Source organism: Tachyglossus aculeatus, chromosome 11 (assembly GCF_015852505.1).
Source record: "Tachyglossus aculeatus isolate mTacAcu1 chromosome 11, mTacAcu1.pri, whole genome shotgun sequence".
In the NCBI taxonomy this organism is placed as follows: Eukaryota; Metazoa; Chordata; class Mammalia; order Monotremata; family Tachyglossidae; genus Tachyglossus; species Tachyglossus aculeatus.
This window is the reverse complement of record NC_052076.1, coordinates 18,595,160-18,622,973: the sequence shown is the minus strand read 5'-3', so window position 1 is coordinate 18,622,973 and position 27,814 is coordinate 18,595,160. Positions and strand designations below refer to the sequence as shown.

General features: G+C 55.9%; 1 protein-coding gene across 1 annotated transcript in view; it reads left to right on the top strand.

Moving 5' to 3' along the window:
• Nucleotides 1-25,680, top strand: part of BRCA1 (BRCA1 DNA repair associated) — a 37,411-nt gene extending 11,731 nt beyond the window's left edge. The window contains exons 7-18 of the mRNA XM_038753886.1: nt 871-3,327; nt 3,953-4,038; nt 5,824-5,974; nt 8,026-8,300; nt 12,379-12,466; nt 22,041-22,118; nt 22,449-22,489; nt 23,231-23,314; nt 23,862-23,916; nt 24,468-24,541; nt 24,692-24,752; nt 25,366-25,680. Coding sequence (XP_038609814.1) covers nt 871-3,327; nt 3,953-4,038; nt 5,824-5,974; nt 8,026-8,300; nt 12,379-12,466; nt 22,041-22,118; nt 22,449-22,489; nt 23,231-23,314; nt 23,862-23,916; nt 24,468-24,541; nt 24,692-24,752; nt 25,366-25,493 — 3,578 coding nt within the window. The 3' untranslated portion in view covers nt 25,494-25,680. The remainder of the gene's footprint in view (nt 1-870; nt 3,328-3,952; nt 4,039-5,823; nt 5,975-8,025; nt 8,301-12,378; nt 12,467-22,040; nt 22,119-22,448; nt 22,490-23,230; nt 23,315-23,861; nt 23,917-24,467; nt 24,542-24,691; nt 24,753-25,365) is intronic.
• The last annotated feature ends 2,134 nt before the right edge of the window (nt 25,681-27,814 follow it).

Here is a 27,814-nt window from a genome sequence, read left to right as displayed (position 1 = left end):
TGATGCAAGATAATTAGGTGCCTGTCCCTCATGACACTCACGGTCTAAGGGTTGGGTGGGAAACAAGTATTTAATCCCCATTTTACAGATGAGGAAACTGAGGCCCAGAGAAATCAACTTACTTGTCGAAGATTACACAGCAGGCAAGTGACAGAGCTGGATTTAAAACCCAGGTCTTCTGACTTCCCAGCCTACGCTCTTCCCGCTAAGCTTTGCCACTTCTCAAGTTCTCAGGAAGCTCAGAAGGGCTGAAATAGCAGTTGGCGGAGAGATAAGAGATTCCTTGGGGAACGCCTCTGGGTGGAGGTGTGATCTCGGTCCCTGGGGCTGCCATCATTCCAATCCTGTGGTGTGGGGGTCAGTGGCATCCTGGCATCTGCGTATTACCCCCGGTGCCACGGGTCTGGGGCAGAAGAGGTGGGCCTGACCCTTTGGGAATGAAAACTTGTAAATGGAACGCCTAATATGCCAGTCGACGGGGTTTCCCCTGGCCCTCGGCACAGCTCGGGAAGCCTGGGTGAGGCGGGAACTGTCATGCATCCTACTGAGGCCCAGTGAGGCCCAGCGAATTTCTCCAGCCTGCCCCGAGGGTCAGGAGTGGAGCAGGGACTGCAACCCAGAGCCTCTGGCTCCGGCAGACCCTGCGGAACAAGGAAGGATGGGAGGAGGCTGAACATCCGAGGGCGATGAGGAGTGAGTTGAGCAGGGGCTGGCAGCGCCCTCAGATGCTGCCTTCCCCTCCCCCGGCTGCCACGGTAGGCCTCGTGTCCGGGCACTGCCTAGGCCTCTGACCAGGTAGCATCCGGTACAAAAAACTTTTTGTGGAAACACCCCCTAACCGACTTGCTTTCTGGCTCTTGCTCCTTTCAGCTGACGCAGAGCAGCCCGAGGGGCTCGTGGCGGGGATCGATGCCCAGCCGTCTGGCCACGAGGGTTCAAACTCCACAGAAGAGCAAGGGGCCGAGGGGCGTCTGGCTAAGATCCCGGAGAGTCCCGTTCCAAATGGGTCCAGGCGCCGGGCCACTCGGGCCAGCTCTGTCCTGCCTGGGGACCCCGGCCCTCTACCCAACACTGTCTGCCAGACCGGGGCCGAGGTTTGCCCGGTTGCTGGGCGTGGGCAGAGTCGCCGAAGCAAAGAGGACAGAGGCAGAAGGAGGCAGAGAGGTAGACTGGACCCGGACCTGGGGGAGGAGGCGGAGGTGGAGGCTGGCCTCCCGGGGAGTTCCGGCCATCAGGCCGACATCCCTGCATCTGGGAAGAAGCTGAAACAGAGCGTCCGAAAGGTGAGCGAGTGGCTTTGCGGGGCCGTGGAGCCAGCGGAGCCGGAAGCCGAGTCCCCGTGGCTGAGCGATAAAGAGTCCGACGCTTCCGAGGAACCCGACGTGAAGGCGGTAGCCCTGGGTTCCAGACCCCCGGAGAGCAGGATCGAGGACCAAGTGTTTGGGAAAACCTATCGGAGAAGGGCACCCCTGAGAGAGGCTGCCGCCTCCGGCTTTCCTCAGGCCCGGCCCCACCGGAGGGCCGCGTTCTTGGGCCTGCAACCCAGGGATTTTATGAAGACGAGAGCTGCCTCTGCCAGCTGCCGGCAGGACAAATGCCCCGTTACTGGGAGGGCCCAGGACCGGCCTGCCATCGGAGGTACGGAAGACTCCCAGGAGGAGGCAGAAGCCAGAAGTCACGGGGCCGAAGCTAAGCATGAGACCAGCCCCCCGGGCCGAGGGACGACCCCGGGGAGCAAAAGCAAGGCCCGGCAGTCCCACAGGGGCAAGCCGAGCCGTGGGGCCCCCGCCAAGGCCGCTCGGGCCCTGGAGCTGGGTGTGGCCAGCACTCCCAGCCCCCCTGAATGGCCCGAGCTCCAGATTGGTAGTTTCCCCAGCAGCGAGGAGCGACTGGGATTCCGGAGGGGCCAGGAGCGGCTCCCAAGCGAGGAAGTGACCAGTGGTACTCAGCCACAGGGGACCATAGGGAGAGCCCGCCTGGCCTCCCCGGGAGGAGACGGGTCAGCTGGGGATGGTACCGACACGGGCCTCGCCACCCCCAAGGAGTTTGCTGGCCCCACCCTCCACAACCAAGCCCCGGAGCAGGGGTTGGCCGCCACCCCTAGAGGTAAAGAGAACTCCCAGGGTGGGGTGCCATCGGGAGAGACCCCAAGCGACTCAGTGGTCCCCGACACAGACTGTGAGACACAGGAGAGCAGGACGCTGCAGCCCGCCTCTGGGACGGGGCCGCACCCACTCAGGAGTACCCAGGCCTCAGCCTCGTCCAGCCTCTTGACCAGTCCTACCCCCGAAGGTGCCAGACCCGGTCCGGCCAGCCCACTCCCAGCCAGCAGAACCTTGGGGGCCAGAACCAGCATGGAGGACAGTGAACTGGACTCTCAGTACCTGCAGAATCTACTCCGGCCTGCCACCCGCCGCTCTTTTGCTCTGCATTCCAGCCCAGGGAAGGGGCGGCCCACCGCCTCATCAGCTACTGGAGCTCCTGGGAGACTCCAGCCTCCTGCAAGTGCCACCAAGAAGTTGGTGGGTGAAGAGGAAATGGCCAGTGGCTGGAACACCAGGCCCAGGCCCACCAGACTGAGTCCCCAAGGGGTAGGCAGCCCTCCAGGGATAGATGGGGACCAGGTCCCTGGGGAGTCCACACCCACACCCCAGGAGCCAGTCCACTCTGCGGAGAGCCAGGACATCCCTGGGAGGGACACCCCGGGCAGGGGATCTCCCTTGGTCAGCCCCTGGTCCAGCCCTCAGCCGGCCGAAGGGGCTCGGGCCTCTCAGGCTGGGTCCGAGACCCCCAACGACTGGCTGGGAGGGGACATGCAGGTGAGGGAACAGGCTGACCTTTTGGAAAATGATGCCAAAGAGATATCGGCAGTCTTTGGGCGGGCCAGCGGGACCCCTGTTCCTGGGCGGGGCCGGCGGAGACAAGCCCTGAAGCTTGCGTCTTCCGAAGAGGACTTATCCAGTGAGGACGACGAGCTGCCGTGCTTCCAGGAGCTGCTCCGTGGGCAGGCGGTCAGCACTCCGGCCCGGCCCGCGGAGACTCCGGCCCCAAGGAACGGCAGCAGCCACAGGGACGTCCACCCGGCCACATTACCCAGTGGGGCCTCCCCGGGGCCAGAGCTCAGCCAGGAGTCGGAAGGCTCGGAGAGCCTGTTTTCCTCTGGCTCGTTGAACTGTGAGGATTCAGCACCCAGAGCCGGGGGCCTGGGAAGCCAGCAAAGCTCCCGGGCTGCCCGGGCCGGGCCCGTGGATGACCGGGCCGAGGGGGAAGTGGACGCCGGCCCTGGAGGACGAAGCCATGGTGATCAGGAAGCAGGCCCAAATTCAGGTAAAAGGAACTGGGTTTGTGCCACCCCATCCCGGGTCACTTCCCATGCTGCATCCAGACTGCCATGTGATCGAAACTGATTGAATTGTGGTTTGAGGGCTGGTCATCTGGGCCTTGGTGCGTCCTTCCATTCTCTCTGAAGAGATTGAATCCGAATCTGCAGGACCTCCCTTGAGCAGGGCACTGTACCAGTCACCAACTGGGGTCAGAGCGTCCAAAACCGCGTTTGGGGAACAGACGAGAGATCAGAGCCAGTTCCTCCCCACGGGGAGTTCTTGGGTGACTAGACACCAGCCGAAGAGCAAACAAGTAGATGGATGTGATCTGGGAGGAACTGAGGGGGTGGCGTGGCCAGAAAGGGAGGGATGGATCAGGGAAGGTCCCCTGGAGGAGGTGGCATTTTAGCAAGCTGTGGTGGGGCAGGGAATTTCCCAGGCCGGGGAGTGCGCCCAATCCGGCACCATTCGGCCTGTCCCGGGAAATGCCTACCCCCGTTGCTGGGCCTGTTGCCCCCTGTTCTGAAAGAGCTGGGCCCCCTTTGGGGTGGGTGTGGGGGTCCAGCCAGTGCTCTGACCTTGGGGCCCCGGCCGTGGCTCCCACAAAACTTGCTCCTGTGTTGTCCCAGGTGAAGCTTCTGAGTCGGCAAGCGAGGCCAGCCAACCTGAAGACTCCTCGGCGCTGTCTACACAGTGCGACATCCTAACCACTCAGGTAGGGGCAGAGAAGACCTCACTGCAGGGCGGGGTTTCAGGCTCCCTCTGCCCAAAGCTCTGACAGTAAGCTCCCTGAGGGCATGAACTATGTCGATGGATTCTTGCCAGAGCTTCATATAGTGCTCTGCCCACATTATGAGGTGCTCTAGACATACTGAGTGATTGTCAGAGCTTTTATATCTCCTCTCTCCTCCCCTCCCTTCTCCTCCCCTTCCCTTTCTTCTCCCCTCTCCTCCCCTCTCTTCTCCCTCTCCCCTCTTCTCATCTCCTCTCCTCTCTCCTCTTCTCCTCTCCTTTCCCCTCTCCTCTCTTCTTCTCCTCCCCTCTCTTCTCCCCCTCCTCTCTCCTCCTCTATTCTCCCCCTCCTCCTCCTCTCCTCTCCCCTCTCCTCTCTTCTCCTCCCCTCTCTCTTCTCCTTCCCTCTCCTCCCTCTTCCTCTATTCTCCCCCCTCCTCTCCCCGCTCCTCTCTTCTCCTCTCCTCTCCTCTCTTCTCCCCTTCCCCCCTCCTCCCCTCTCCTTTCCTCTCCTTCTCTCTCCTCTTCTCTCTTTCTCTCTCCTCTCCTTCCCTCTCCTTCCCTCTCCTCTCCTTCCCTCTCCTCTCCTCCCCTCTCCTCTCCTTCCCTCTCCTCTCCTTCCCTCTCATCTCCTCTCCTTCACCTTCCCTCCCCTTTCCTCTCCTTCTCTTTCTTCTCTTCTCCTTCCCTTTCCTCTCCTCTCCTTCCCTCTCCTTTCCATCTCTCTCCTCTTCTCTCCATCTCTCTCCTCTCCATCTCTCTCCTTCCCCTTCAATCCTCCACTATTTAAGGGATTTCCAGTTTGGAGGTGGCTGCAGCCTCTGAGACAAATTGGGGAAGGGGAGGGAGGGATTCTGGTAATGAGTTGTCAGCTGGCCTCATGCTACCACCCTGGGCACTGAGATCCCCAGTGAGCCCATAGGCAGCGGCACTGTCCAAGCCAGAGCCCCATCCAGCCAGCCACCTGTTTTGGCGGGACGGACCCCGGGGAAGGGGGAAAAGCTAGGGGTGGGGCTTCTTTGTGCCGGCCCAGACCCACGCTGCCCCTGTGCCCTCCTGAGGCAGCCCGCAACAAAGAGAGGCAGGGAACACCGAGCAAGAGTGTGTCTGTCTCTTTTTCACTGGCCAGTGGGGCAGGCCAGGCCCGGAGCCAAGGAGGGGAGTAGAGCCCAGCTCTGAGTTGGGGAGAGAAAGGCCCAGGACCACGGTGGTTGGTCTGGCTTGCCTCTGACGGGTCCCCCCCAGCCAGCTGAGAGTTCAGGAGTTGACCGTGGGATCGAGTGGGTGAGTGAGCCTGGTGCCCCGGCTGCGGGAGCCGCCTTTACCTCCGGCCATCCCGCTCAGTGGCTCCTTCCCTTATCTCCAGCCCTACGTGGCAGGGAGCCAGGGTCCCACGGGATTCTGGCCTTCGCCAGGCTTCTGCCGGCTTGGTCCTCCCCAGGAGAGGGCTCTGAGCTCTGTGGAGATGTTTGATCACACCTCCCACACCTTCCTCCCCACTCTTGGGGGCCTCTGGGGCTGCCGGGGATGGGGAGGGTGTCCAGGGGGCTGGGCTCATCACCTCACCAAGGCAGAGTTGCTGGGGTGGCCGGCAGGCTGGGGATGCCGGCTGGTGCGGGCTGTGCCAGGAGGTCGAACTGTGGGAATTGGGTTCAGGCCGCCCGGGGCCGGACCATATCGTATTTCCGATGCTTTTCGGCTTGGGGTCCTCATCCCCGAGTGCCGTCCCCCGACCAGCGCCCGCCCTGCACCCTCCCTGTCGTTGCAGCAGAAAAACGCCATGCAAGACAACCTGAAAAAGCTGCAGCAGGAAATGGCCGCTCTGGAGGCCGTGCTGGAGGGGCACGAGAGCCCAGCCGCCTCCACCTCTGCCTTCTCGTGGCCAGATTCCAGTCCGCAGCAGCACCGACCCGGAGGAGGTGAGTGTGTTTCCCAGCTTGGTCGTTCCCTGAGGCCGCTGGCCTTGCCAGATGAAGAGTTGTTTGGCCCTACCTGCCTGTCCGATAGGGTGAGGGAGACCAAGTACACGCCTATGTCCTGGGCTGCGGGACGGCTCCTGCTCAAACCTGCTTGAGTCCCAGGAAGGAAGTTGCCCACGGCCTTTGAGCTGTGGGTGGGATTGGAACTCCAGGGGTGTGTGGCTTCGGGGGAAGAGCACAGAGTTGGGATGTGGGAATCCTGGCCCTGCCCTGGGCCTGTGTGTGATCTCAGGCAAGTGACTATCCTGTCTAGGCCAGTCTCCTGCGCAGAGATGGGGAACCACGAGCTGACTGGTGTGCCAATAGTTTGAGGATGGTAGACTGGAGCAGGGCGGGAGATTAGTAGGGGGAGCACAGAGGGACCCGGGTGGAGCAGGGGAGTGCCAGTTCCCCTCTGGACCCCCTCCAGCCATTGCCCAGTGAGGGGGTTCTCCCCCAGGAAGCAGGAGAGGGTCCAGTCAGACCCGCATCGCCCTTTCCTTGCCCCCGACCCAGTTTGAGCCCCTTGGGCCCTGTTGCAGCTGTACAAGAGCCGGGCCTCCACCGGTCTTTCCAGAACCAGGTCGGATAGTTGTGTAATTATTTCATTTCTGGTTCCCTCCCCCACTGCGCGCTCCAAGGGCTCTACCAGGATGGGCCGTCCGTGGCCCTGGGTACCGGGTTGCCATGGCACCCAGCAGGCTCCCTTGATGAGTTCTTGAGCAGTGGCACGTACATCTCCTCCCTTTGGAAGCTCCAGCGGTAGCCAGAACCGCCATCCTCCTGCCCGCAGCACGGTGCTTCCCCCCGGGGCCACGGGGAAGATTGTGCCGTGCCAATGAGAGAGAAAGGGAGGGAACCAGAGTCTGCCTCCCGCTGGCTCACCCCTCCAGGCCTTTGGGCTCTGAGACGCTGCGGGTGGGCAGACTGTCCTCCAAACTCTCCCCCTCCCCTGGTAGCCAGCCTAGATTAGAGAGCGGACCACCCCGGGACCACCTCAGGACTCGGGCTCTGCCAGGGAGTGGACTGTGTCATTACCTCTGTCCCGCTCAGTAGCCCCGGGAGGCATTTCACTCCTGGCTTCCCTCCAACCGACTCCCCTCACCCAGAGTTCTCCTGCACACGTGGGCACAACCCGCTCTGGCTGAGGCCCTTGCTGACTGGTTGGGGTATTCGTATGCTAAATGTGCCCGTGGTGCTCTGGGCTCTTCCTGTTCTGCTGGATAATTCTGCTTTGTATGGGCTCTGGGGGACGTTTCCTAGTCCCAGATAAACTGCCGCCCCGCAATGGGGGATAATAAATTAGTTTCAGAAACCCCCAGCTGCAAGGAAAAGTCTGCCGGTTCTCTGCATCGGCAGAGCCTGCCTCATTCCCGAAACTGTGTCTGTCCAGAGCTGAGTCGGACAGCTCTGGGCAGCATGAGGGTTTGCCCAGCAATCAATCAGGCAGTGAATACCCTATCTCCTGCCCGGGCTGACGGACCCCCCTCGGTCCCAGCCATGGCCCGGCCTGGCCGGCGCACGGAGGCTAGAGCTCGGCCCGGCCCGCCATGGTAGTCCGATCACCGGCGGTTTCCGGAGGGTGGAGGGATGCTGGTGGGCCGGAGCGGGCCCCTATGCCTTTCCGATTCCTTCGTCGATCAGATCCCCAGCTGCATAAGCGCCCGGGAAGGAAAAGATCTTCCCAGCTGCTGGGACCGTTTTGAGCCCGCACTGGGGCAGCTCACCGTTTCCCTTCTCCTCCTCTCTCTGCTGCTTCTGCTGTGTTCTTCCAAAGGATTAATTAGTTGGGGTGTTTAAGTACTGTCTCTATGCCGGTTGCTGGGCTGGAGACATAATCCATGTTCCACATGGGTCTCCCATTTTGTGAGCAGGAATCTTATCCCTATTTTAAAGTGTTGCGGGGTGGGGGAAACCGAGGGTCAGGAGGAGGGTGGGGCCGGCCAAGGGGATAAGTACCCCACGCAGCTTGTATGGTTCTCACAGGCCTGACCTGTCCTTCCCTCCTCCAGAAAGGACCCTGGTACCCGGACGGAAGCCGACCCAACCCTCCACTGACTCGGAACCCGACCCCAGAGGAAACGGAGGTCCCAACCCTCCGGCCTCGACTTCGTCCCGCCGCAGCCCACCGAGGGTCCCCAGGAGCCAGCCAGCCACGGTTTACTCCGGGCCAGGGGACGGCGTGACCCAAGAGCGGCCTGGAGTTTCGGAGAGGAGCCAGGGAGCGCCCAGACCCAGTGGCGGGAGAATGTCCATTGTGGCATCAGGGCTGACACAACCGGAGCTGGTGAGTGAGATTACGGTCAGAAGCTGAGGCCGCCCTGATCCCAGGCGGAGCTGGGAGGAAGGGGAGGCTCCCCCCCTTTCCCCGAGGGAATCCACAAACAGTGAATTCCTGAGGTGGTCCCCTGTGGTTTCACACCACGGGAAAACAGGAGAGCGCAGTCCAGGGCTGGCGCAGTCGGCCAACGAAGGGCCGATGAGGCGCTTTTCCTGTGGGAGGAGGAAATGAGCCATCGGGAGTGGGGGCTTCCCCCTCGCCCACCCCTCCCACATGGCATCTTCCTCCTTTCCTCCACTCCACCTGAACGCCAGGGCAGCAGGATTGCCCGACCCCGGCAAGAGCCATACCAGGCTGAACTGGTCTCCTCATGCCCCTCCCCGCCCCCAAGCGTGCCCAGCCAGAACCCTGGCAGTGGGCTACCTCATCCTTTGTGCCGGAGCCTGGTCTCTACTTGCTGCAGCAAGCGGGCCATCAGCAGGACTGGTCTCTGAGGGCAGAATGGGGTTAATAATAATGATAATAATTGTTAAGAGCTTACTGTGTGGCTTAACACTACGCCAAGTGCTGGGATAGCTACAAAGTAATCAGATTGGTTACAGTCCCAGAAGCAGCGGGCTTAGTGGATCGAGCCTGGGAGCCAGAAGGACCTGGGTTCTAATCCCAGCTCTGCCACATGTCTGCTGTGTGACCTTGGCAAGTCACATAACTTCTCTGTGCCTGTTAGGTCATCTGTAAAATGAGGATAAGAGGGTGAGCCCCATGTGGGACAGGGACTGTGTCCAACGTGATTAACTTGTATCTACCCCAGGGCTTAGAACAGTGCTTGGCACATGATGGTACTTGTTAAGCGCTTATTATTATTAGGGAGAGGAAACAGGTATTGAATCCCCATTTTACAGATGAGGAAACTGAGGCACAGAGCAGTTAAGTGACTTGCCCAAGGTCACACAGCAGACAAATGGTAGAGCTGGGATTAGAGCCCAGGTTCCCCGATTCCCAGGCCCATGGTCCTTCCACTACTACATGCTGCTGCTACATTATCCAACCTTGGCTTCACAGACACTGTCCTCTCCTGGTTCTCCCGTATCTCTCCAGCCTCTCATTCCCAGTCTCATTCGTGGGCTTCTCCTCTGCCTCCCACCCCCTAACTGTGGGAGTCCCTCAGGGCTTATTTCTGGGTCCCCTTCTATTCTCCAGCTACACCCACTCCCTCGGAGAACTCATTCACTCCTAGACCGTGAGCCCGTTGTTGGGTAGGGACCGTCTCTATATGTTGCCAACTTGTACTTCCCAAGCGCTTAGTACAGTGCTCTGCACACAGTAAGTGCTCAATAAATATCCTTGAATGAATGAATGGATTCACTCCCATGGCTTCAACCACCGTCTCTATCCGGATAATTTCCAAACCTTCGTGTCTCTAGTCCTGATCTCTCACCTTCTCTCCAGTCTCTTGTTTCCTCCTGCCTTCAGGACATCTCTATTTGGATGTCTCGATGACATCTCAAACTTAACATGTCTGAAAGAGAACTCTTTATCTTCCCTGTCCTCCCCCTGACTTTCTCGGTACTGTAGACAGCACCAACATCCTCCCTGGGTGACAAGCCCTTGACCTGGGCGTTACCTTAGACTCATCTCTCTCATTCAACCCACGTATTCAGTCGGTCACCAAGTCCTATCTGTTCAACCCTCATAATATCGCTAAAATCCACCCTTTCCTCGCCATCCAAACTGCTTCCATGTTAATCCAAGCACTTATCCTATCCAGCCTGGATTGCTGCATCAGGTTCCTTGCTGACCTCCCAGCCTCCTGTCTCTCTCCACTCCAGTCCATACTTCACTCTGCTGCCTGGATTAGTTTCTACAAAAACTCCATGTTTCCCCACTCCTCAAAAATCTTCTGTGGTTCTTGAGACAGAAACTCTTTACCCTCGGCTTTGAAGCACTTAATCACTTTGCTCCCTTCTACCTTAACTCACTGCTTTCCTACTACAATCCAGCCCACACACTTCGCTCTTCTAGTTCCAACCTAATCACTCGATCATCTCTATTTTTCTTCTGACCTGTCACCCACGTCCTGACTCTGGCCTGGAACGCCCTCCCTCTTCATATCTGACCGACTATCACTCTCCCTACCTTCAAAACCTTATTAAAGGCACATCTCCTCCAGGAGGCTTTCCCTGACTCAGCCCTCATTTCGTCTTCTCCAACTTCCGTCTGTGTTTCCCAGGCAAGGGATTTATTCCCTCCTCCCTCAGTCCCACAGCACTTGTGTACATATCAGTCATTTATATATTTATATCAACGTATGTCTCCCCCTCCAAACTGTAAGGTGGTTGTGGTCAGGGAAAGTTTCTACCAACTGTTATATCGTAGTATCTTAAGTGCTTAGTACAGTGTTCTGCACACAGTAAGAACTCAATAAATGCAGTTGATTGATTGAGTCCCTCTCTGCTGAGGGCCCCGGGTGGGTGCCTGCTGAAAATCAGAATGAAAGGGTTTGGGAAACATTTTCTGAAAGGTGGGAGGGAGGGAGAGGGAGGTGTGGACTGTATACTGAGTGAGGTTGGTGCTAGTGGGAGACAAATCTTCCAGCTAAAGAAGCAATGTCGGAACCACTGGCTGGAGCTGTCTTCCCACGTTGAGCCTTGTCCAACGGCTAAATTGGCCGCACAGGGGACAGAGAAGGCTGAGTTAAAGGTGATGGGAGGCCCGTGCTGGGTCACTGGGGAGAGTCAGGGAGGGAGAGGGGAAAGTTTGTGGTGTTGGGTGGTCCGTGCCGGATCACTGGGGAAAACCAGGGGTGTTGGATGGGCCGTGCTGGATTACTGGGGAGAGTCAGGGATGTTGGATGGTGTTGGGTCACCGAGGGAAAAGTAAGGGATGGCGAGGGGAGAATATTCACTCAACCGTATTTACTAGAAGCAGCGTGGCTCAGTGGAAAGAGCACGGGCTTTGGGGTCAGAAGTCATGGGTTCAAATTCCGACTCAGCCAACTGTCAGCTGTGTGACTTTGGGTGAGTCACTTAATTTCTCTGTGCCTCAGTTCCTTCGTCTGTAAAATGGGGATTAAGACTGTGGGCCCCCCATAGGAAAACCTGGTCACCTTGTATCCACCCCAGCACTTAGAACAGTGCTTTGCACATAGTAAGCGCTTAATAAATGCCATCATTATTATTATTATTATTATGTGCAGAGCACTCTACTAAGCACTTCGGAGAGTACAGTTCTATAATAAACAGATACATTCCTGCCCACGATGAGCTTACAGTCTTGGGGGGGGGGAGACAGAAATTAATATAAATTAATGAATTACAGATGTGTACATAAGTGCTGTGGCGCTGGGAGGAAGGAAGAACAAAGGGAGCAAGTCAGGGTGACACAAGGGAGTGGGAGAAGAGGAAAGGGGGGCTTAGTCAGGAAAGGCCTCTTGGAGGAGGTGGGCCTTGAATAAGGCTTTGAAAGTGGGGAGAGTAATTGTCTTTGTCGGATTTGAGGAGGGAGGGTATTCCAGACCAAATGCAGGACGTGGGCGAGGGGCCGGTGGCAAAATAGACGAGATCGAGGCCGAGTGAGGTGGTTAGCATTAAAGGAGCTGAGTGTGCAGACTGGGTTATAGTAGGAGAGTAGCGAGGTGAGGTAGGAGCGGGTAGGGTGAATGAGTGCTTTAAAGCCAATGGTGAGGAGTTTTCATTTGATGCGAAGGTGGATGCGAAACCACTGGAGTTTTTTGAGGGGTGGAGAGACATATCCTGAACATTTTTGAAGAAAAATGATCCAGGAAGCAGAATGACCTATGGACTGGAGTCGGGAGAGACAGGAGGCTGGGAGGTCAGCAAGGAGGCTGATATAGTAATCCAGGCGGGATAGGATTAGTGAGAATAGGGGAAGTTGACTAGTCCATCCTTAGAGTCCTCAACGGACGGGCAGGGCTGAGGCTGAGCCAGAGGGTGTCCCTCAGGTAAGTCGTGGTGTGAATGGTGTAGACGGGGGCCAGCACCCCACTGGAGGTAGCAGTCCAGAACTCTCGTCATGTTCCCTTTGGAGTTCACTCAGTATAACTTGGTGTCTCACTTACTTTCAGGTGCTGGTGCAGAAGTTTGCCAGAAAAACCCAGAGCGTTCTGTCCAGTCAGTTCACTGCAGGGACAACACATGTTGTCATGAAAACAGGTATTGGCGGCTGCTGCTGTCACTGCTACTACTGGCCCATCCAAGCACAGTTGGGGACCTGAAAGTCCCCGCTCAGCACACCGTCTGTGGGAGGGGGGGGAATCTCCTAGGGCTCCAGCTGTAATGAGGTCTTCATTCTTCCTGCTACTAATTGGATGTTCCCCTCCTTCTCGCCGAGCCCACCCAGGGATTTTATGGCTGCAGTTTGGGGCTGTTTTGCTGGAAAGGCTGGGAAAGCCAGATCCAAGCTTTCCCGCTCAGGTGAATCAGTCAGCCAGTCTCGCCCCCTGACAGAGCCACTGGTACAAACTGCTTTAAATCTCACCTCCTTCAGCATGCCTTTCCTGATTAACTCCAACACCCAAATAGTCACCCTGCATGTTTGTTTATATCCATCCTCGGCACGTGAGAGAGAAAGAGAGAGAGAGAGAGTGTGTGTATTTTCAAGTGTCATGAGCGCCTACTTCATGAAGGCCATAGCCCCTCTGGGATTGGCATGGCATGGCAACACCACTAGCTTTGCCCCCAGAATTCTTTGGATGGGAAGGGTAGTATGGCTAGCCCACCACCCCCTCCTTAGATTTGGAAAAGATGGCAGCTCCACATCCTGCCCTTGCCAGCTGGGATCCTCGGGGTCCTGGTTGGGGTCCTTGGGGATGCTGAGTACAAATGAGGGCTGTGCTCAGGCTAGGATCTCCTTTAGGAACTGGGCTCACTGCGATGCGCCCAGACTCTGGATGCGGGCTAGACTTTACAACACGAGCAGGGGACAGAGTGGCAGGAGTGTCTTGGCTGCTGGGCCAACTGGCTGGTGTGTGTGGCCCATGGGGCCTGCCATCCACTAGGGGTGAGGCAAACAGGCAGGTCTCTCTGGGGTGGAGGTGAGGGAGCTACTCACTTCCCCAACCTCCCCCACCACTGCCCCCAAGGCCAGGTGAGGACCAGAGAGGAGCTCGCCGGGCTGGAGAGTTCCTCCAAACCTCCCTCCAATCTGGCTTCCACCCCCTTCACTCCACAGAAACCGCCCTCTCAAAGGTCACCAATGATCTTCTTGCCAAATCCAATGGCCTCTACTCCATCCTAATCTCCTCAGCCTCTCAGCTGCCTTCGACACTGTGGATCACCCCTTTCTCCTGGAAACGTTATCCAACCTTGGCTTCACTGCCTCTGTCCTCCCCTGGTCCTCCTCTTATCTCTCATGCCGTTCATTCTCAGTCTCCTTTGTGGGTTCCTCCTCTGCCTCCCACCCTCTGTGGGAGTCCCTTAAGGTTCCCTACTGGGTCCCCTCCTATTCTCCATCTACACCCACTCAGTTGGAAAACTCATTCGCTCCTGTGGCTTCAACTACCACCTCTATGCGGATGATACTCAAGTCTACATCTCCAGCCCTGATCTCTCTCCCTCTCTGCAGTCTCGCATTTCCTCCTGTCTTCAAGACATCTCTACTCGGACGTGCCGCTGACACCTCAAATTTAACATGTCTAAAACAGAACTCCTTATCTCCCCTCCCAAACCCTGTCCTCCCCCTGACTTTACCATCACTGTAGTCGGCACCACCATCCTTCCTGTCTCACAAGCCCATAACCTTGGTGTTATCCTTGACTCCTCTCTCTCATTCAACCCACATATTCAATCCATCACTAAATTCTGTTCCCTCCTCACAACATCACTAAAATCCATCCTTTCCTCTCCATCCAAACTGCTGCCACGTTAATACAATCACTCATCCTATCCCATTACTACTATTACTATCCCATTACTATTGATTATTATCCCATTACATCGATTACTGCATTGGTCTCCTTGCTGACCTCCCAGCCTCTGTCTCTCCCCACTCCAGTCCATACAGCACTCTGCTTCCCGGATCATTTTACTACAAAAACGTTGAGGACATGTCTCCCCGCTCCTCCAAAAAACCCAGTGGTTGCCCATCCACCGCCGCATCAAACAAAAACTCCACACCATTGGCTTTAAAGCACTCTACCACCCTGCCCCCTCCTATCTCACCTCGCTTCTCTCTTCCTGCAACCCAGCCTGCACACTTCACTCCTCTAGTACTATCCTTCTCACTGTGCCTCCGTCTTGCCTGTTTTGTCAGCGACTCCTAGCCCACGGCCTGTCTCTGGCCTGGAACACCCTCCTTTCTCAAATCTGACAGACAACCACTCTCCCCTACTTCAAAGCCTTATTGAAGGCACATCTTCTCCAAGAGGCCTTCCCGGACTAAGACTCACTTTTCCTCACCTCCCACTCCCTTCTGCATCGCCCTGATTTGCTCCCCTTGCTCTTCCCCCCGCATCCCAGCCCCAAAGCACTTATGTACATATCTGTAATTTTATTTATTTGTATTGATGCCTGTCTCCCCCACTCTAAACTGTGAGCTTGTTGTGGGCGGAGAATGTCATTGTTTATTGTTGTATTGTACTTTAGTGCTTAGTACAGTGCTTGGCACACAGTGAGAGCTCACTAAATATGATTGAATGAATCTTCATTCAGAGATGGAGGAAGCAGCAGGACAGGGAGTTGAGAAGGGAATTAAACAACTGAAACAAATGCAAGGGCAGTGGGCTTCCGAGTCAGAAAAGATGGAGAAATAATGTTGTTGGGCAGAGGATAGGGCAGAGTTAAAGGAGTCTAAGATGAACTTGAGATGGGTTAGGTCAGCCTGATATCCGGGTATCCCCAACAGCACTCTGGCTCCTGCACAGGAGCGAAAGAAGTGGACTGTGGAGATGATCCAGGGCTGTGAGTTAATGATATAGGATCGACAAAGGGATAGGGGAGCGAGTGAGTTGAATTCAGGAGAGAGGGGAGTGTTGAGGGCATCAGTTTGGTCATCAAGGGGAGGTAGTTTGGGTGTGGAGACTAAATGGGGCATGATGACTTGAGAAGATTGGATGGGGTCAAAAGACTGGAGGAACAGAACAGATTTGTGGGGAAGATTTTGTTGCCACACTCTTAAAGTGTTAGTTGAGAGCAGGGAATGTGTGTCTTGCTTCTATTGTACTTTCCCAAGTGCTTAGTAAAGTGCACCGTATATTACCACTGCTGCTACTACTATGATTACTGAGCCTGTACGGGATACGGAGCACTGTTCTAACCGCTTGAACCTCCTGTGTGACCTTAGGTAAATCACTTACCTTCTCTATGCCTCCACCATTTCCTCATCTGTAAAATGTGGATTCAATCGCTGTTCTCCCGCTCCCTTAGACTGTATTGTATTGATAGGCTCACCCTGTGTAGGCCAGGGATTATGTATGACCTCATGATCTTGTATCTACCCCAATGCTTAGCACAATGTGTGGCGCACAGTGAGTGCTTAACAAATACTATGATTATTATTATTTATCACTCAAAAACACAGTGTCTGCCCTCGAGGAGCTTACCGTCTAACGGGAGAGCAGAGAAGCCATAAATAATTTACAGATAGTGGAAGCAGCATGGCTCAGTTTAAAGAGCATGGGCTTTGGAGTCAGTGGTCAATCCTGACTCCACCAGTTGTCAGCTATGTGACTTTAGGCAAGTCACTTAACTTCTCTGTGCCTCAGTTACCTCATCTGTAAAATGGGGATTGACTATGAGCTCTCCATGGGACAACCTGATCACTCTGTAGCCTCCCCAGCGCTTAGAACAGTGCTTTGCACATAGTAAGCACTTAATAAATGCCATCATTAATTAAGCAGGGGGAGAACAGGAAATGAAAACTGATAAGGAAGGGTGAAAGGCTAAATCAGTAGCCTCCATCCATACACACCTCCTATCTCTCGCTTAGGTGACCTGGGTTGCCGTCCCGGCTCTGCCAGGATGGGAGCGCGGGCTGGGGCCGGAACATCGCTGGCAAAGGCCTCTGACTGAAGACCCGTTGATGGTGTTTGGGGAAACGGGCAGGCCCAGCAGGAATCCTGAAAAATAGCCATCTGACCTGGGTGGCAGAGATTGCCGCGCCTACCAAGGCGTCGGCCTGACGGTCATGGCGCTGAGATGGCTTCGGCCCTAGATGGGTCCTGCGTGAAAGAAATCTGGGCGTGCCCTTTGCGGCGTGCTGCGTCCCTGCCCACCTCCTTGCTCAGTTCTTCCCTCTGGGCCCTGCAGGAACACTACTGGCAGGGCCGGGAGATTGAGAGCGGCCCCGGCCAAACCGCTAGCCCTGGAGATGATTCTCCCGTGCGGGTTTTGGCCCCTAAAGCTGAGGCCGCTCTGTCACTCTCGATTCTAGGCCTGAGGCTAGGCAAAAGGGCTGAGCAGAGGCACAAATATCCGCTGGTGATGATGATGATGACGGCATTTGTTAAACACTTACTATGTGCCCAGCACTGTTCTAAGCGCTGGGGAAGATACAGGGTAATTAGGTTGTCCCCCATGGGGCTCACAGTCTTCACCCCCATTTTCCAGATGAGGTCACTGAGGCCCAGAGAAGTGAAGTGACTTGCCCAAGGTCACACAGCAGTGGTGGAGCCGGGATTAGAACCCATGACCTCTGACTCCCAAGCCCGGGCTCTTGCCGCTGAGCCATGCTCCTTCTCTCTTGGTGCCTGGCGGCAAAGGATGTGGGGAATGAAATTAGGGAAGGCTGGCTGGAGGAGGTGGGCTTTTAGGAAGGCTTTGTCAACGTGGGAGTGTGATGAGGTTTGGATTTTTGTGTGAGGGATGAGGTTCCCCGCAGCGTGAGGGAAGGGATGGTGGCAGGAGAGTCGAGAGTGAGGTACAGATGGTGGGTGGGCTTGGGAGGAACGAAGAGAGCCGAAATGTAAGATGTCGGAGAGCCGGTGACCACCTGTGAAGCTGGTGGTCGGTCTGGGGTAGGTGAGGGTCTCCCTTGGGGCCCGTTTGGGGACCCAGTCGGCTCCAGTTCAGGGCTCTGGGCCCCAAGGGGAGTGGGGAAGGGGGCCAGGGAGACCTCAGCTCACCACTAAGCCCCTTCCATCAATCAATCAGTGAATCAGTGGTATTTATGCAACACCTAAGGTGTGCAGAGCCCTGTACGAAGCGCTTGGGAGAGAATAATCCAGGAGCCGAAGTCTGTCTGACACATCTCTAGAAAGGGAAGAAACAAAAACATCCCCTAATGAGAGAGGACTTAGTTCAGTCCAGCCCTCCTCCCCCGGGAAGCAACTGCTCTTTCCACGATTTGCTCCGTTCTTCAAAAGGCCCTTTGAAAAGCGGGGAAATAATCAATGGATGCTTTAGCTCAGGCTGCTGGCTGCAGGGTTCCTCCCTCCCTCCCCCGCCCAGACTCCACAGCTGGTGGGTCCGTGGTGGCAGTGGGAGGAGCAGTGGTTCTGGTCTCATTTTATTTCATCCACTTGGGGTGGGACCAAGGCCCAGCAGCTGTAGTATAGGAAGATTTTGTCCTGAGCACCCCTTGGGCACAATCAATGCACTATAAGTACTTCAACACTTATGTGTATAGCTTCACATTCAGTCGTTTCCCCTGCCTGTAACTTATTTTCTTGTCTGTCTTCCCCGTTAGGCCGTGCGCTCCGTGACGATAGGGATCGTGCCTAATTACTCAATTGTACTCACCCATGCTCTTGGTACAGTGCTCTGCACACAGAAAGAGTTCAATGACTGAACGTGGACTATAGTAATAGCAGTTTACTAAGCACTTGGAGAGTACTGTAAAGTAGAATTGGTAGATTCGATCCCTGCCTTTGGAGTCTAGAAGGGGAGACTAAAAAAACCTAAATCCTAAAAAAAATCTTCCATGGCTCCCTCCATTTATCGCCCCATCTCCTCCTACCATTTCTCTCCAAACTTCTTGAGTGAGTCATCTACCCCTGCTGCCTCAGGTTCCTCTCCTCCTGTTCCCTCCTTGAACCCCTCCAATCTGGATTCCATCCCATTCACTCTGTGGAGTGAACGGCACAGAAACTGCCCTCTGAAAGGCCATAAATGATCTTCTTGCCAGATCCAACAGCCTCTATTCCATCCTAATCCTCCTTGACCTCTCAGCTGCCTTCGACACTGTGGACCACCCCCTTCTCTTGGAAACATTTTCCAACCTCGGCTTCGCTGACACTGCCCTATCCTGGTTCTCCTCCTACCTCTCTGGCCACTCATTCTCAGTATCTTTCATGGACTCCTCCTCTGCCTCCCACCCCCTAACTGTGGGGGATCCCTCAAGGTTCAGTTCTGGGTCCCCTTCTATTCTCCATCTATACCTACTCCCTTAGAGAACTTGTTCGCTCCCATAGCTTCAAATACCACCTCTGTGCGGATGATTCCCAATTCTACATCTACAGTCCTGATCTCTATCCCTCTCTGCAGTCTCACATTTCCTTCTGCCTTCAAAATATCTCTACTTGGATGTCCTACCGTCACCATAAACTTAACTTGTCCAAAACAGTACTCCTTATCTTCCCACACAAACCCTGTCCTCCCCATGATTTTACCATCAATGTAAGCAGCACTACTATCTCGCAAGCCCACAACCTGGGCATTATCCTTGACTCCTCTCTCTCAGTCAATCCACATGATTAATGTATTACTAAATCCTGTCTAAATCCTAAATCCAACTATGTACCCTATCCCGCCTTGATGACTATTTCAGCCTCCTTGCTGACTTCCCTGTTTCTTGTCTCTCCCCACTCCAGTCCATACTTCACTCTGCTACCCAGATCATTTTTCTACAAAAACGTTCAGTCCATGTTTCCCCCACTCCTCAAGAACCTCCTTACCAATGTCTTTAAAGCACTCCATCACCTTGCCCCCTCTTACCTTAACTCACTGCTCTCCTACTACAACCCAGCCCACACAACTCTCTCCTCTAATACCAACCTACTCGCTGTACCTCATTCTCATCTATCTCAATGCCAAATACTCACCCACATCCTGCCTCTGGCCTGGAATACCTTTCCTCTTCCCATCTAACAGACATATCTAACTCTCCCCACCTTCAGAGCCTTACTGAAGGCACATCTCTTCCAAGAGACCCTCAGGTCCTCTTCTCCCACTCCCTTCTGCGTCACCATGATTTGCTCCCTTTATTCACCAGCCCACCTCAGCCCCATAAGCACTTATGCACATATCTGTAATTTATTTATTCATTCATTCAGTCGTATTTATTGAGTACTTACTGTGTGCAGAGCACTGTACTAAGCGCTTAGGAAGTACAGGTTGGCAACATAACATCTATTTATATTTATATTAACATCTGTCTCCCCCTCTAGACTGTAAGCTCGTTATGGGCGGGAAATGTCAGTCAATCAATCAATTGTATTGAGTGTTTACTGTGTGCCGAGCATTGTACTAAGCACTTGGGAGAGTACAATGTACCAACTCTGTTATACTCACCCAAGTGCTTAGTACAGTGCTGTGCACGCAGTAAGTGCTCAATAAATGCCATTGATTGATCGACAGACATTGAAATAAATTACAGATGGGGAAATGCCAAGATGCGAGGATATGTACATAAGTGCTGTGGGGCTGAGGGTAGGGTGAATATCAAGGGCTTGAATGGTACAGATCCAAGTGTGTAGCAGATGCAGAAGGGGAGGTGAGTAGAGGAAATGAGGACTTAGTGGAGGAAGACTCCTTGGAGGCGATGTGATTTTAATAAGGCTTTGAAGGTGGGGGAGTGCCGTGGTTTATCATATATGAAGGGGAAGGGAGTCCAGGCCAGAGAGGGGACATAGGCAAGGAGTCGGTTGCAAGATAGACAAGATCGACGTACATTGAATAGGTTGGCATTAGAAGAGCGAAGTGGGGGCTGGATTGAAGTAGGAGATGAGAAAGATGAGTAGGAGCCGGGGAGCTGAGTGCCTTAAAGGCGATGGTAAGGAGTTTCTGTTTGGTGTGGAAGTGGCTGGACAACCATTGGAGGTTTTTGAGGAGTGGAGAGACATGGGCTGACTTCTTTTTAAGAAAATGTTCGGCAGCAGAGTGGAGTGGGGAGAGACAGGAAGCAGGGAAGTCAATGAGGAGACTTGCAGTAGTGTAGGCAAGATAGGATAATGTGGGAGCAGTTGGATGGAGAGGAAAGGATGGATTTTAGTGATGTGAAGGTAGACCCAACAGGATTTGGTGAAGATTGAACGAGGAAGATGAGTTGTGGAAAATGCCTTGGTTAAGGACTTCTAAGACAAGGAGGATGTTGGTGGTTGTCTAAATTGGTGGGGAAACAGAAAGAGGACAGGGTTTGAGTGGAGCGATGAAGAGTTCTGTTTTGGGCATATCAAATTTGAGGCGACGGCTGGACATCCAAGAAGAGATTTCCTGAAGACGAGAGGAAATACCAAACTGCAGAGCGGTCGGGGCTGAGAGAGAGATTTGGGGAATCATTTGCCTAGTTGTAGCTGAAGCTGTGGGATCAAATGAGCTCTCCAAGGGAGTGGGTGTAGATGGAGAATAGATGGGGTCGCAGAACTGAACCCTGAGGCACCCCCACCGTTAGATGGTGGGAGGCAAAGAAAGAGCCCCTGAAAGAGGCTGGGAAGAAACGGCCAGAGAAATAGGAGGAGAACCAGGAGAGGACAGTGTCCGTGAAGCCAAGGTTAGATAAAGTTTCCAGGAAATAGTGGGTGCTGGGGGAGGGGGGCATCGACAGTGTCAAAGGCACTGAGAGGTCAGGGAGCATTAGGTTGGAGTAAAGGCCACTGGATTCGGCAAGAAGGAGATCAATTGGTGACCTTAAAGAGGGCTGTTATCGCGGAATGGAGGGAGTGAAAACCAGATTACAGGATGTTGAGGAGAAAATTGGAGGAGAGGAAGTGGAGGCAGTGGGTGTAGACATCTCACTCAGACAGTTTGGAGAGGAATAGTAGGAGAGAAATGGGGTGAGAACAGAAGGGAGCCATGAGGTCAATGGATGGGATTTTTTAGGATAAGGAAGACGTGCTTTAAAGCAGTGGGGCGGGAGCCTTTGGAATGTGAACAGTAGAAGATGGCGGTCAGGGAGGGAAGAAGCAAGGGGGCAAGTGTTTTAATTAAGTGAGGAGGGATGGGGTTAGAGGCGTAGGTAAGGGGAGAGATTTTGAGAGGAGGTGGTGGATGATCTCTTGAAATACTGCTGGGAAGCATGGGAGGGTCTAAGAGAGGGCAGGAGGAGGGAAGGACTGGAGAGGAACCAGGGAGATTTTGGGAAGATCATGCCTAATGGTTTCAATTTTATCAATTTAAATATGTGGCCAGGTTATTAGGGGCAAGAGATTGGGGGTGAAGGGACAGGGAATTTGAGAAGGGAGTTAAAAGACCAAAACAGTATCACTACACAGCTCATGCGTAAGAGCGGAGGAAACATCTTGGGGAGGTGATCCAGGGCTGGTGGTTGGTGGTACGAGATCGGCAGAGGGTAGGGGAGCGCAGTGGAGAGAACCCTCCTGTCCTTCTGTCTGCCTGGGAGGGTTGGCAGGCACGGCCCGGGGGAAAGGTTGGGAAAGCCAGACCCGAGGGCCTCACCCTCTGAGAAAGACCTGGTCATTTACCGCACCATAGGTGCCCCTGGCCCCGGGGCTGGACCGTGGGTTATGGCGGCCAGAGGCCAGACTGTGGGCTGTCCCTGCGAGATCCGGCCCCGCTCACCACTGGCTTGGCTCCCTAGACCCAGCCCCCACCCCTGCTTGTTTTCGCTCCCCAGATGCTGAGTTTGTGTGCGAGCGGACACTGAAGTACTTTCTGGGCGTGGCCGGAGGACGCTGGGTGGTCAGCCATCTGTGTAAGTCCCGATCGGGGTGGGGGCTGCCGGAGACCCCTCCGTGCCACAGTCAGTCGCTCTCACCTTTGCTCGCTTGGGGAAGCAGCCGGGGCTGGGTTCCTTCCTAGCAACACCCAGCCCGGCACCGGAGGTTGGAGCGGAGAGGGCTGTTGGGTGGAAGCCGAAACCCTCAGGGCCCTGACACCGGATCAGGCTCCTGGGCTGGAGGGGGACAAGCTGCATCCTGGGGTATTTTGGCGGGGGCGTTCACGGTGCGGGGAATGTGACTCTGGGATTGCAGTGGGCTCAGGGGCACCCTCACCTGACCTGTTCCTCTGCTTTCTTCCCCAGGGGTCACCCACTCTTTTCAAGAAGGCAAGGTGCTGGCTGAGGTAGGCTGAGGCACCCAGGCGCTAGAGGACAAGGACCTGACGGGGACCCGAGGGTGGGGGCCGGAGGCCCAGGGGTTAGGGGATTGGGCGGGGGCCGGGGCCAAAGGCTGGCACCCCAGGGCGGGGGACCCTCACCAACTCCCTCCACTTCTGAGGCTGCTGGTGGGGGCACGGGGAGATGACTGTCCCTAAGTCCATCCATCCCACCTGGGGAGGGCACTGGCTGCTTGGGCCTTCTCAGTACCCCAGCGGCATGGCAGAAGCCCGAGAGTGACTGCGGGAGAAATGACACCACCAGGGTCTCCTGACAGGCCCTAAGATTGGTTGTGGAAGCCATTGAAGACCCCCTTTTCCATCCCCCTGGTAGACGTTTGACCACTCACCCACCCTGCTGTCTCCACCCCACAGAAGAGCAGACCCCAGACTCCTCAAGCCATTGCAGCTTTGCAGAGCCACATAGAGACTAAGTAAAGCGAAGCAGTTGGGACAGCAGGGACCCTGAGGCAGGAGTCATAAAGCCTTTTATGCCACACTCAGTTCCAGCAGTGAGAGCCCCATGGGCAGTGTGGGGGCTCCCAGTTGGGCCCAAATGACCTCCCATCCTCACTTTCAAGAGCGGACGTCACCAGTGGCAGGCCATCCGTACCTCCTAGAGGGGCAGCTGGATTGGGCGGAGGGTCCCGGGGGAGAGAAGTGGCCCTGCCCTGCCCCCTCTGACTCCCTGGGCCCCATTTCTTCTAGCGGGACTTTGAGGTGAGAGGGGACGTCGTGAACGGGAGGAGCCACGGAGGCCCGCGGCGGGCGAGGGTGGCGCAGGACCGAGAGGTAGGACTGAGGAAATCGGTGGCCAGCTGGCAGGTCTGTCTGTCCATCTATCCGTCAGTCAGTCAGTGGCTTTTATTGAATGCCTACTGTGGGCAGAGCACCGGATGGAGAGTACAGTACAACAACAGAGTTGTACAGCCTCATGGATCTGGGGTCCCTGATCTTTCCCGGGGTGGGTGAAGGGAGCGAAAGGTCAGGTGGGGTGCGAAGCTGAGATGCAGGTGGGAAGGTTGGTGGGAAGGGTGTGCTTTTCTGCATTTACCTCTGTCCAGTGGGAGGAGGGGCATCAGCCCAGACAATGCCAGCCGTGGCATCCCCAGCGTGGGCTTCCGGTTATCCCTGCCCCTGGCGAGCCGCTGAGTCCCTGGGTCCCGTGGCCGCCCTGACGGGCTCGGTGGTCTGGCGTGGGGAGTGAGAGGAAAGCCTGGCATCTCCCCAGGCTGCTGCGGTGCGGCAGCTCCGACCCAGCTGGGAAAAGCGGCCATCGAGCTTGGGCGCTCCCGGCTACTGGAACAGGGGAGCCGACACCCGCTCCTTCTCTCCTCAGCTCTTTGCAGGCCTGGCCATCTGCTGCTACGGGCCCTTCACCGACATGCATTCGGGTGAGACCCCCAGCCCCATGCAGCTATACACGGTTGGGCCCCTAGCTGGGCCTCCAGAGGTCACCCTGCCCTCCATGAGTCCCTTGGACCCCCCTAGGAGGGAGAGGGACCCCTGCCAAGCTGGGAGGGCTTCCTCAGAGAGGGGTCGCCTGGCCGCGCGGGGAGCCGTATGTGCCTCTGGGCCGGAACTCACTTCCGACCGGAGTGGGGAGGGGCTGGCTGCTGCGGGGAGCTCCCGAGACCCACCCTAGGAGGGCCGTGGGGGTCCTAGGTTTGAGGGCAGGTGGGCTGTGGTGCCTGTTTTCTCCCTAGAACTCCAGGGCAGGAGGAGAGGGCCCAGCCCCTGCCTCCAGCCCGGGGGGAGGGGGGTCTCCTGGGGCCCTGGGAATCCTGCTGCTGCTTGGACAGAGTCCTCCTGCCCCACTGACCCCTTGCCAACCTCACAGCGGGCCAAGGGAACGTGGGCGGAGCACGGGGAGAGTGGGCGAGGTGGGGCAGGGGAGGGGAGGCTGAGCCCCTGAGCTGGGGCCCTGCTTGCTGTGTCCGTTCAGATCACCTGGAATGGATGGTGGAGCTAGGAGGAGCGTTGCTGGTGAAGAAGCCATCTTTGTTCCCAGCCAGAGCAGTATGCACCCCTGGGGCTGACGGGTTGGGGCGAGGGAGGGAAGTGAGCAAGGGAGGGAGGGGAGCGGGAGGGGGGAGCGGTTCCAGGGAGCAGAGCGTTCCCTGGGCCTGCCCAACCTGCTGCAGCTGGACTCTCTCTTGGCCCCTACAGGGGGTCACCCGGGTTCTGGTTGTGGAGCCCGAAGCCTGGGACGAGGATGGCAGTTTCCAAGGTGAGACCCTGTACCTAAACCAGACGGAGGGAGAAAGCGGGGGTGGCGGGGAGAAAGAGAGAGAGAATACTTGTGTGCTCAATCCCTGTACATTTATGGTGTGACACACCTAGGCCTGAGCCAAGTACTGTGTGCGTGTGCGGGCATTACGTGCATATGGGTGTCATAAGAATGAGAAACCTGTCCCTAGCCAAAGGGGAGAAGGGGTGTGTGTGAGTGTGCGTGTGTGATACCCACATACAGTGGGGGTGGGAGTTGGAGTGGAGGGAGAAAGGGAATGGGTGGCAGATAGAGAGGGTCTGTGTGCCCAAGTGGAAGAGGACGCTTATAAGGCTGCTATTACTGAAATGACATCTCTGGGTGTGGCCCCATGAGAATTTCTTGCACTGTGTTCAACTGTGGTGGGAGGCGGGAGTATCTCCTGACACAGTGCCACAAGATGGGTTCCGGCAGCCCAGGCCCAGTCGCCGTGAGCCAAATGGGGACTTCTGGGCCGGGCAACCTGGTCCACCCCTCGGCCCCCGGGGACGAGGGACTGCTATATGGAAGTTGGGTGGGGGCTGAAGGAGGTGCGGAGGGCAAAGGTCACAACCCCTTCCTGTTGTGTCTGTAGGTATCAAGTGGGCATGCCTGGCGACGGTGGTGACCCGGGAGTGGGTGCTGGACAGCGTGGCCCGCTATGAGCGCCAGGAGTTTGATCCCTATCTTGTGGCCCACCTCCTGACCCCATCCCCACCGTGATCCATGTGCCCTGGGCCGTGGAGGGGGCGGATTCAAGAAGCTGGATCCATCCCTCACCCTGCTCCTCCCCTCGGCCCCAGCCCCGGCCCCGCTCCCCAAAGGGAGCCAGGTGAGACCTGTCTGCTGATGCCAAAGCCAGCCCAACCCCACAGGACAGGGAAGGGCGGGCGATGGGGATGGAGGCACATTCGGGGGCTCCGAGGGGCAGCTGGGGCCGGGGGCTGGGGGGGGAAGAGGCGGAACCGACTCCCTCCTGGGGGACAGAGCTGCAACACTGAAGGCCGCGTTTCGGTGCGACCGACGAGAGAGCTTGTGTATTGGGCAGGGTTCCTTCGGCGCTGTAGGTGGTGGGAGTGGAGGGAGCAGGGGCCTGCCCTGAAGGGGAAGAAACAGAAGCCCCTATCCCCTCTTTCCCCTGCTCCTACTCCAGCTTCTCCTGCTCTTGACATCTCAGCTGGGACATCAGCAGTTGGAGCCGGGGCCTGCGGCCCCCGGAGGGAGAAGGCTCCTCACTGGTGGGGATGAGGGTTGGGGCACTCACCCTGTTGTGCCAGTCTACTTCACGAGTGTTTTGTGATTCACAAATAAATCCCCCCAGCTGCTGTGAGCTCCGCCTCTGTGTGTTGGGGCTGCTGGGGAGTGGTGCCCGGGACTTAGGTGGGTCGCTGTCAGGACCTATCCTGTCTCCTGGGATGGCCTCGGCTCCCACACTCCACACGACAGACCTTCCTTCCCGCTTCATCTGCTGTTTCCCATCCGCTCTGCACCTCTTCCCTCTGTCCACCATGTCTCACCCCCACAGTGGCCCTCGCAGCAGATTTAAAGCAGGGCTCAGAGGGATGTGGTGAACTGCCCGTGCAGCACGGCGACTGCAGCTCTCCTACCCCAACCCGCAGCCTGGGAGAATCCTGGCAGCATAGTTGCCGGAGAGGAGGTGTCGAAGCCTTGATCTCGGACATGGGGGCCTCCAGGCCTGCCCCCAGCAGCCCTGGACTCACTCGTCCCCTTCCCTGCCTTCCCCCATAGATGGACCAGTGGGTTGAGGGAGGCAAGGAGAGGCTGCGTTTTTCTCAGGTGGCACAGTCAGACTAACTCTGATGGTCCACTGGACCCCACCTGCCCAGGCTCTACTATGAGGCTCAGGCTCAGTGTCTTCCATCCTGCTCCCTGACACTTACACACATAAACACACACACCTCACCCCCGTGGTCCCCCAGAAAACAGGATCAGACTTCAGCAGGCCAGGCCAAATGGGGGCAAGGGGGTCGAGGGGATTGTACTAGTGGTGGGGGTAGCTTCTTTAAGACTTTCCAGTCCCCTTGCTTGCCATGAAGAGTATTCAGTCAGTGGTATTTATTGAGCGCTTCTTGGGGGCAGAACACTATAGAAGCGCTAATCCAATACTAATCCCCACTCATTCCAGCTAGATTTAGTTTTGCACTTTTCCTTTGTAGGCAAGAGAAAACCACTGCTGCAGCACCTGCCCAGACCTGGTGGTCTGGCCAGGGTACTCCCCACTCAATCAGCAGTATTTATTAAGCACTTACTGTGTGCCAAGCACTGCCCTGAGAGCTTTTAAATGAGAGACAGACACCAAAATAAATTACAGCTAGGAAGTGAAGAGTGGTTGTGAGTACTTAAGTGCTTAGGTGGCGCAGAAATACAGAAATTGGCTCTAAGATGGAGAGAATAGAAAATAAAGGCCTTAAATTATAGTATTGAGCACTTAAATGTGCAGAACATTGTACTTGAGAGAGCACTTGCCTAGCATGCTGCCTTCAAGGGAGCAACTCACTTTGAGCAAAAGCTTCAAGTGGAAAGTGGGATGAAGAGGCAAAAGAGAAGCCACGTGACCTAGTGGAAAGAGTATGGGAACTTCTAGGAGTTAGAAGGACCTATGTTCCAATCCTGGCCCTACCACTTGTTACTGTGTGACCTTGGACAAGTCACTTAACTTCTCTGTGCCTCATCTGCAAAATTGGGATTAAGACTGTGAGTCCCAGTGGGACATGGACTGTATCCAACCTGATTAGTCTGTATCTACCCCAGTGCTTAACACAGCGCTTATCAATCTGTCACCAAATCCTGTTGGCCCAACCTTCGCAACATTGCTAAAATCCACCCCATCCTCTCCATCCTAACTACTACCATGTTAATTCAGGCACTTATCCTATCCCATCTTGACTACTTCACCAACCTTTCTGACTTTCCTGCTTCCTGCCTCTCCCCACTCCAGTCCATACTTCATTCTTCTACCTGGATTTTTCTACAAAACCATTCAGTCCATGTTTCCCCACTCTTCAAGAACCTCCAGTGACTGA